The 10,164-nt window shown below is 34.0% G+C and overlaps 1 protein-coding gene across 1 annotated transcript in view; it reads left to right on the top strand.

The window, feature by feature from the left end:
- Window positions 1–10,090, top strand: part of LOC108686288 (probable cytochrome P450 303a1) — an 11,556-nt gene extending 1,466 nt beyond the window's left edge. The window contains exons 2-10 of the mRNA XM_018191514.1: window positions 224–322; window positions 397–648; window positions 725–1,190; window positions 1,294–1,474; window positions 6,897–7,005; window positions 7,088–7,268; window positions 7,368–7,485; window positions 7,591–7,729; window positions 9,873–10,090. Coding sequence (XP_018047003.1) covers window positions 238–322; window positions 397–648; window positions 725–1,190; window positions 1,294–1,474; window positions 6,897–7,005; window positions 7,088–7,268; window positions 7,368–7,485; window positions 7,591–7,729; window positions 9,873–10,057 — 1,716 coding nt within the window. The 5' untranslated portion in view covers window positions 224–237 and the 3' untranslated portion in view covers window positions 10,058–10,090. The remainder of the gene's footprint in view (window positions 1–223; window positions 323–396; window positions 649–724; window positions 1,191–1,293; window positions 1,475–6,896; window positions 7,006–7,087; window positions 7,269–7,367; window positions 7,486–7,590; window positions 7,730–9,872) is intronic.
- The last annotated feature ends 74 nt before the right edge of the window (window positions 10,091–10,164 follow it).

Below are 10,164 nucleotides of genomic sequence, written 5' to 3'. Positions count from 1 at the left end.
GTGTGTGTGTGTGTGTGTGTGTGTGTGTGTGTGTGTGTGTGTGTGTGTGTGTGTGTGTGTGTGTGTGTGTGTGTGTGTGTGTGTGTGTAATACATGTAATATAAAATAATATAATATATAATATAAAATTGAGAAAGAAAACTATAAAGAATATTTTGCATATTATTTTTATCTCCTTTTAATATTTATTATAATATTATGTTATGAATATTATATGTTACAGATTAGATTTCTAAAATGTTCGCCACAGCGATGCTACTGGCAATAATCGTACTGTTATTGCTATATTTAAGCTGTCAAAAACCAAAAGGATACCCACCAGGTAAAAGTCGAGTCTTGTTAAAAATCCTTTCATTCTTGTTATTTTATACAACAAATATTTTTTATTATCTTCAGGTCCAAGATGGTGGCCTATTCTGGGTTGTGCATTGGAAGTAGCACGTATCCGTCAAGAGACTGGATATCTCTTCAAGACTTGTTCGACACTTTGCAAGAAATACGGTCCTGTAGTGGGTCTGAAGATCGGCCAGGATCGCATCGTCATTATGAATGATCTAGAGAGCATACGAGCAATGCTGACTAACAAGAATTGTGACGGCAGACCAAACGGACCATTTTATAAAGCCAGAACTTGGGGTGTCATACTGGGTAAATTATCTGTTCAGAAAACAAATAAGATATATGTTGAATTTTGAGAGATAATTATATAATAACTTGTAATCAGGTCTCCTCGTAGTAGATGATAAACTATGGGTGGAACAACGACGTTTCGTCATACGACATTTGCGAGATTTTGGCTTTGGTCGTACTAGCATGCTCACAATCATCGAGGATGAGGCATTAAAGCTGGTAGAACATTTCAAGGAAATGCTTAAAAACCGCTATAATTATGAAACTGCTGATGCACGAAAAATGACAACGATAAATAATAACAATATTGGTCAGATATATAAATTGCAGAAAGATCCAAAAAACAAACTGAATGAATTGAAGCTATATGACGAATTTCATATATTCAAGGATAAAATCTCTAATCGTAAACCTCGTACAGTGGCAGACTTGTATATGAAAGCCGAAGCATATGCGGAAGTCAGAAAAGTCTCCCAATCTGCAGGAATGATCATATCGATGCACGACGCCTTTGGTGTAACTGTATTGAATACTCTTTGGAGGATGATGGCTGGTAGAAGGTTCACATCGATCATGTGGATTATTCCTATCCTTCCGCTAGTTAAGATCTAAAGAACATATAAAGAATTTATTATTAACGCTGATAATTTCTGTTTTTTACAGGTATGATGCTGGCGACAAGGAACTTACGCACTTACAACGAATCCTCACAAAGCTTTTGAATGAAATCGATATGATCGGCGCGCCTTTCGGTCACTTTCCATTGCTACGTTTTATCGCGCCGGAAATGTCCGGTTATAAAGCATTTGTAGAAACACATCAGGAACTTTGGGCATTTTTAAAAGTGAGTAGACATGTATTATTCGATGTATCATTAGATCATTTTACAAACAAGTGTCTGGATGTTCGAAGATAATTATCGAATAAGAATATAAAAGAGAGCTACGAGCCTAAAAACGAATACTTTTAATTTAGATAGTTAAAGCATATAAACAAAAACAGACATTTTGTCATTTTCAATGTAATAACAAAAAATCGATTATAAAATTTCTCTTAACAATAATTTAAATATATTATAATTTAAATATATATTAGGTGTACAATTTTGTTTCCGCCGTTTTCCTATAGATAGCTTTAGCGGTAAGTGGTGGTCGAAATAAATAGATCATAGACGTCATACAATAAACTTGGGCATCTGTCAACATAATCCCATAGAAACATTAGTCGATTTGTGTCTGCATCATAAAGTTATTCTCGATTGAAAATGTCATTTTAGGAGCTAAATTCTCGTCATTTGCGGGAGGTTTTAATTTTTTGCTTCAATATAAAGAACTCTGCGGTTGAGGCTCATCGAATGCTCTCAAATACTTATGGTGAGGCCGCTGTTAGTGAAAGAACGTGTCGTGAATGGTTTCAACGCTTCAAGAACAGTGATTTTGACGTCCAAGGTTATGCTCTGTGGGACCAGCTCGGCGTGGTGTATTATGAACTGTTAAAATCGACTGAAACAATCACAGGCGATCGGTATCGAATGCAATTGATGCGTTTGAGTCGAGCATTGAAAGACAAACGGCCGCAATACAACGAGAGATACGATAAAATGATTTTGCAGCATGACAATGCTCGATCCCATGTTGCGAAAGTGGTCAAGACATACTTGGAAACGTTGAAATGGGAAGTCCTACCCCACCCGCCGTATTCTCCAGACGTTGCTCCCTCTGACTATCACTTGTTTCGATCAATGGCACACGGCCTGGCTGACCAGCACTTCCGGTCTTATGAAGAAATAAAAAATTGGATCGATTCGTGGATAGCCTCAAAAGATGACCAGTTTTTTCGACGCGGGATTCGTACGCTACCCGAAAGATGGGAGGAAGTAGTAGCCAGCGATGGACAATACTTTGAATCATAAATATATAACCAGTTTTTTACAATAAAGCCTCGAATTTCGGAAAAAAAACGGCGGAAACAAAGTTGTACACCTAATATAAAAAAAATATAATGAATTAAACTGAGATCTAAAGTATTAAAAAATTATTAAATCATATAAAAATCTAATTAATTGCAACTATTGTATACAAAAAGTATTGATCCAACCAATATTAAATCGATTATAAATACGTGATATTCTTCAAAAGCATCTAATAAAAAATCGTATTTAATTCTAAGTATATCAATTATCATACAGGTAATGTATAATAATCTTAATTATTATAAGCAGAGAGAACGTAGTAAAAAATTGATAAAAAATTGATAAAAAATTTAGTGAAGCTATCGTGTGATAAAATTGAAAATAACACTTTTTGAGTTTTATCGCATGATTGATACAATTTTTTATCAATTTTTTACTACTTTCTCCGCTTGTAATACAGTCTGTCCGTAAGAGATGATCGACCTATATGAAAAATTTATTTATTAGCATTTAAATAATAATAATTATATTCTATAGAATTAACATTAAAATGCAATTAACATTAATAATGGTCCAGTCATTAATATTTATAATGGATTGGAAGAATACTTTCCTAAACTAAATTGATAGCGTAAGGCAAGGATCTCCAAATGCGTCGAATTTCGGCAGACAATTATTTTAAAGTGAGTGTCTGTCACACGAAGTTTTCTTTTGATAAATATATTTCTACTATAGCTAATAACACCAAAACATCGGGTATTTTCATTCGGATTCGCATCGGGTGACTGAGCGATGGTCAGTTTAGCGTCGTGATGTCATTTTGCTTTTTCCAATACTTGCTTCGATTTTGAAACATTACCTCTTGGAGAATCCAATCTTTATTTTTATTGATAAATCAACATTGAGCAAATTAGATCAGAGCCTTTTGATATGTTTTTAACATTTTTTCTGCGTTCAAGTTGTCTGTAAATAAAGGTAACCAAATTTTTCTGGTGAAAATATGGAACTTTATAAAATAATGACAATGTTTATGACGATTTTTTGAATTTTCAAACTTTATAAAAACGTGGATTGGATTTTAACACTTTCAGAATGCTTATAAAATACAGTATATTATTTCATGAAAGTTTCGTAATGCTAAAGTAACGCTTTCCAAAGGATGCTCAGTATACGCGCCTTAGAGAGTTCATTCAGACTTTTCAAACATTTAGCAAACGCTTTTCCCCGTGAAACAAGCATTTTTCTTCGTTCAACAAACGCTGTTCCAATGTGGCAAATTATTGAATCTTAGTAAATGTTTTGTAAGGCTTTTACGCAAACAGCTTAAAGTCCAAAAAACATTTTCCTCAATTCCATAACAAGCGTTTTTTCTCCGTTTAGCAAACATTCTTCTATTACTACCTTTTTTTTATAAAATGTCTCAGCAGGCTCAATACTTAAACTGAACATTTATGTAAACGTCAAATAAACATTCATAAAATTTCTTATTTTCAGAGAATGCTGCAGCGTTGCAATTTTCGTTTTACGAACATCTTACTGGCTGTTTCTAAATTTTCAACAAATTTTTGCAAACGCTCATGTAAACGTTAAACAAACATTCGTGAAACTTTTTATTTTTGTCAGAAAATGCCTTCCAAACGTTGCAGCGTTGCAATTTCCGCTTTATGAACGCTCTATTGACCGTTTGTGTTTCTCAACGAATTTCTGCAAACGCTTATGTAAACGATAAACAAATTTATGAAACTTCTCGTTAGGATTGCTCCAAGCATGCTTTATTGTGTGTTTAACGATTCGTTGGACAAGTTTATTAGTGGTGGTAGACCAGGATCGTTGGATAGAACGTGTCCAAAAAGATGTTTCGTCTGTAAAGACTCCAATCGCGATCTTTATTTTCTTTTGCTCAAGCGAATCGTGTTCTCACGTATTTTTCTATTAGCATTGGCCTCTTTATCATGCTGCGCCACTTTATGCCAAGATCAAGCAAGTTTTATAGTATTGCACGATATTTCTAAACTTTTTTTTTTAATATTGCCTGTCCTTGACGCAATGTACTATACTTTTCAAATAGGCTCACAACTCTTTTAATGTCTTTTTGATAAACACTGTGGCAAATCACGTTCTGGCAAATCATCCACCGTTTTTGTTTCAATATAATGTTGTATCTACTTTTCAATATAATGTTATATCTACTTTTGGATGAACGATTTTGATGTATTTAGCGGCAACGAGTTGAGACATTTTCGGTCCTTTTGGATGTGTACATAAAAATACAGTTTCAAAGCGCGATGCTTAAGTGACATTCATTTTGAAATACGCTCTTTCTATCAAAAATTAAACGATAACTGATACTACAATTAATAACGCATCATATACACACAACAAAGATGACACCTATCAACACAGAAAAGATTAGATACATTACTTTAAATATAATACGAAACCACTGCGGTCTGAATGTTAAGATGTTGAACTATTATATATATTTATTTAAATGAATTAATTTCAGAAATTATTGCTATAAGTGCCGATATGGTTGTCGGACTTTTAACATAAAAAAAGGTAGTAAATATATTTTTTACCGGCTACGAGTAATCGCGACCATTTTTTTTATCGGGCAGATTATAATTAAGATTATTATACATTACGATAAAACTTATTATATTATATGATAATTGATACACTTGGAATTAAATACGATTTTTTAGAAGAATTTTTGCGTTTTTGAAGAATTATCGCGTATTTTATAATTGATCTAATATTGATTGGACCAATACTTCTTGTATACAACAGTTGCGATTAATTAAGTTTTTATCAGTGACTTAATAATTTTTTAATACTTTAGACCTCAATTTATAATTTATTATATATTTTTTGAGAGATTTTATAACCAACTTTTTATTGGGAGTACAAATTAGTTCGGTCCATTCAAAAATGCATTTATTTCAAAACAAAATGAATGAACAGATCAAGTAAAGTATTGCTGCCTACTACTCTTTCCCATGTCTCAGGCAATTTTTGAATTCCATCTCGAAAAAATGACTCGTCTTTGGAGGCGATCCAATTTTGGAGCCAATTTTCGATTTCTGCGAAAGAAGTGAATCGGTGACTTGCCAAATCGTGCTGCATCCTTCGGAACAACCAGTAATCAGAAGGAGCAATGTCCGGAGAATACGGCGAGTACAGTAAAACATCCCATTTGAGCGTTTCCAAATATTTTTTTACTTTAGCGACGTGAGGCCGAGCATTGTCATGAAGAAGAATAACTTTATCGTATCTTTGCTCGTATTCCGGCCGTTTTTCTCGCAATTGCTCAAAAGAATCAATTGTAGCCGGTACCAATCGCCCGTAATGGAATCGCCAGGTTTCAGCAGCTCATAGTAAACAAGATCTTTTTGGTCCCATTAGATACAGAGCATGATTTTTGAACCATGAATGTTCGGCTGTGGTGTTGATGTCGATAGCAACGATTGACCGGGCTTAGCATAGTATTTTTTCTTCTTGGGATTGTTGTAGAATATTCACTTCTCATCTCCAGTCACAATCCGATGCAAAAAATCTTTTCTCTGTTGTCTTTGAATCAACTGTTCGCAAGTGAAAAATCCCCTTTCAATGTCTCTCGGTTTCAGTTCATAGGCACCCAATTTCCTTGTTTTTGAATCATTCCCATGGCTCTCAATCGTACAGAAACGGCTTGTTGAGTTATCCCCAATGATTCTGCAAGTTCCTCTTGCGTGATTCTGATCTTCTTCGAGTAATGCCTCTAATTTTTTGTCTTCGAATTTTTTTGGCTATTCAGAACGGCTCGTCTTCAACGCTGAAATCTCCATCCTTGAAACGTCGAAACCATTTTCTACATGATTTATCAGTTGGAGCAGTCACCATAAACTTCGACAAGCATTCGATGGGCTTCAGCCACATTTTTTTTCCAATTAAAACAGAAAATCAAAACCTCCCGCAAATGCTGCTTGGTTAACACAAAATTCGACATTTCAAACACAGTAAAAATCAAGATTTTTGTATGAAACTCAAAGCGATATAAACTGAATATTATTAGCAGATGTTTAACCTCTCTGAAAACACTAAAATCAGTTGTCACTATGAATCATTCACAACAGCTGGAATCATCTTTAGGGAAACGGACCGAACTAATTTGTACTTCCAATACATTGAAAATGATCGGGTACGAAACATTTGTTTTTGTTTATATGACTTAACTATCTAAATTAAAAATATTCGTTTTAGGTTTTTTTAAAAATACTTGTAGCTCTCTTTCATATTCTTATTTTATTTTCATTGAGCCTTTTGATATTATTTAATTAAACAATTTATTGAAAATTAATAATTCCTATTTTAGGAAGAATTGTATAATCATAAAAACACATTTTTATCAAACGCACCGCGAGATTTGATGGATGTCTACCTGACTGTGCTAAATTCGAAAAATTGTAGCGATACATTTTCTGGTACTTGAAAGCATACAATTTACAAATACATTATTATTACCACTAAATAATAGTTTTTTATATAATAATAAAATAATTTTAGAGTCCCAGTTATTAGCGATCTGTGTGGATCTCTTCATAGCGGGCTCCGAGACAACTTCGAAAGCACTCGGCTTCGGATTTTTAAATCTAATATTGAACCCGCAGGTTCAGAGGAAGGCCCATGAAGAAATAGATAAAGTTACTGGCCGTAACAGATTTCCCACATTGGCTGACAAACCAAAGTAAACATCATTGTAATCACTCTCGCATATCTATAACTGCGGAAGAATTAATCGCGAACAAGAATTATTTATCGAATAATTATATTCTTATTTTTTTAGAATGCCATATGTTGAAGCTATCGTGCTGGAGTCCATAAGAGTATTCGTTGGCCGCACTTTGAGTGTCCCACATAGAGCATTAAAAGATACTTTCATCGTCGGTCATAAGATACCAAAGGTAACATTGTAAAAGGTTTAACATTTTGTAAATTAATAAGATAAAAAGATACGAATGGTTATTATAAGTAATATATATAAAATATGTGCATATCGTCGTTTTCAGGACACAATGCTCGTTGCAAATTTCAATAGAATACTCATGGACGAATCCTGGAATGATCCGGAAGACTTTCGGCCAGAAAGATTCCTCGATAATAATGGCAATATCATTACGCCAGAAAAATATTTTCCTTTCGGCATCGGTATGTTTTCTCCTTCTTTATATACGAATCCTCTAACTTGACTATCTAAAATATCTCCATTGTTTTTAATACAAGAAAATGATACAAGAAAATACCAAATTGGTGAAAAGAAAATCGATTTTATTTTGCTTTATACACAGTTATTTATTTTAAAAAATTATTCATTTTGCATACATTTTTTTAAAACTATTACTATATTTTCTTTCCACCAATTGATTCATCTCATTATTCTGTTCAAAAAAATATTAAGATACGATTATTAAAAAATTAATAATTTATGAGTTATTTAATATTTTATGCCAGAATAAAAAATATGTATCTTGTAAACTATTGATTTTTTGATATCACTATCTTAATACTTTTATATTTAGAATAATTAGAGAAATTATATTATGAAAAAAAATCATATAATTTCATTTAAAAAAATGGAAATGACTTTGAAATTTCAAAAAATTTGACGTTGAGAAAAATTTTTTGGTCATCATAATATGTGCCCCTTTGAATCAAACAACTTTCTTCTTTTCTCATATCATTAAAAACAATGGAGATATTTTAGATAGTCAAGTTAGAGGAAACATTCCCGTGTGTGTGTGTGTGTGTGTGTGTGTGTGTGTGTGTGTGCGTGCGTGCGTGCGTGCGTGCGCGCGCGCGCGCGCGTGTGTGTGTGTATATATTTACTATAAAACTCGTATTAGATGGTAATTAAATTAGGTGGTAAACTTAAATTCTTGCCGCTCGCTATTAAAGGGTACTGGATCTAACCCTGGCCAGTTTCGACGAAGTCGTATGTCTTTTGTATTTTAGACATCGCTAAAAGTGATTCAGTCTTCACAGATTAGATTTCTCAACGCCAAAGAGATTTTCCAATCGATTGAAAATGAACCACAATAAGCTGTTTTTCCGATATGTGTTTCTTCACTACTTCGACCTCAAGAAAACCGCAGCTGAAGCGCATCGCCTATTATCCGAAGTATGATGATGAAACTTCATCGAAAAGAACATGTATAGTTTAGTTTGTACGTTTCCGAAACAATGATTTTGACGTGAGAGACAAAGAACATATTGGACAGCCGAAAAAATTTGAAGATGTCGAGCTGCAAGAATTGCTCGATGAAAATCCATCAGGTCAAACGTTTTTAAAGTTGTCGATAGCGTTAAATGTTACTCCAATGACCATCTCAAAACACTTGCATGCCATAAGAAAAATTCATAAGGAAAAGAGAGGTTATCACATGAGATGTCAGAAAATGCCATTTTGAATCATTTGTCTATCGCGTCTTCTTTGTTTGCTAGGCAAAGAAAAAGAAGTTTTTTGTGGCGCATCGTGACTGGCGATGAAAAATGGATTTATCTTGATAATCCCAAACGGAGAAAATTAGGGGTGAACTCTAGCCAACTTCAATGTCAAAGAAGAATATTTGCAGACCTAAGACCTTGCTCTGCATTTGATGGGAGAATGTGCTTTATTAGCTATTGAATCCAAATTAAACCATTATAGCTGATCGCTGTCAATAACAATTATGCCGATAAGTTGATCCAAAAAGGATCATCTATAGCCGACAATCGACACAAAGTCATTTTGTTACATGATAACATTCAACCGCATGTGTGAAAAGCGTGTGTGAAGCAGAACGTTTATTTTGTAACTGTTGGAAGTTTTCTTCGCTGATTGGATTATGCTTTTATATCAGAGGAATGGTCCAATCTCAGCAAAGAATCATAAAACGGTTGCAAAACTGTTATATGCTGCTGAACGCAGCCATTTCTACAACTTGAAAACGGGAAATTCTCCCGTATCCAATGTACTCTCCAGACTTGGCACATCAGATTACCATCTCTTCCAGTCGATGCGACGCGCACTTACGGACACTTCTCCAGTTGCGAAGAAATCTAAAAATGGATGGATGAATGGATCGCCTCGAAAGACACCGTGTTTCTACCGTCGTAGGATTATTTTGTTTCCGAAGAGAAAAAGTAGAAAATGGAGGAAATTACTTTGATTAAGGTATTCATTCATCTTCTCTTCGAAACAAATCAATTTTAGAGATGAAAAAACGGCAGGAATTAAGTTTATCATCCAATATATAAAATCTAAGCACAATCATAAGCTTAATCTTAAATGTGAATAATTTATGACTTATAGGTAAACACCATTGCATGGGAGAAACATTAGCTAAAAGCAACATTTTCATCATAATAGCCACGCTGCTACAGGCATTCAGCTTCTCGGTAGTACCCGGTGAGTCACGACCAACCACGCAAGACTTTGTGGATGGTGTCACGGCTGGTCCTAAACCGTACAGAGCATTAGTTTCTTTGAGAATGTAAACTTGACATTTGACCGAAGTATTATTTCTACAATGAATCTCGTCTCAAACTTGCCATTTTAAATAGTTATTAACAATAAGAGTATTCTTTTTTTCTTTCGAGTTCTT

Source organism: Atta colombica, unplaced genomic scaffold (genome assembly GCF_001594045.1).
Source record: "Atta colombica isolate Treedump-2 unplaced genomic scaffold, Acol1.0 scaffold172, whole genome shotgun sequence".
Taxonomy (NCBI): domain Eukaryota; kingdom Metazoa; phylum Arthropoda; class Insecta; order Hymenoptera; family Formicidae; genus Atta; species Atta colombica.
The sequence above is the reverse complement of the archived record's forward strand: the minus strand, read 5'-3'. Positions and strand labels throughout refer to the sequence as shown.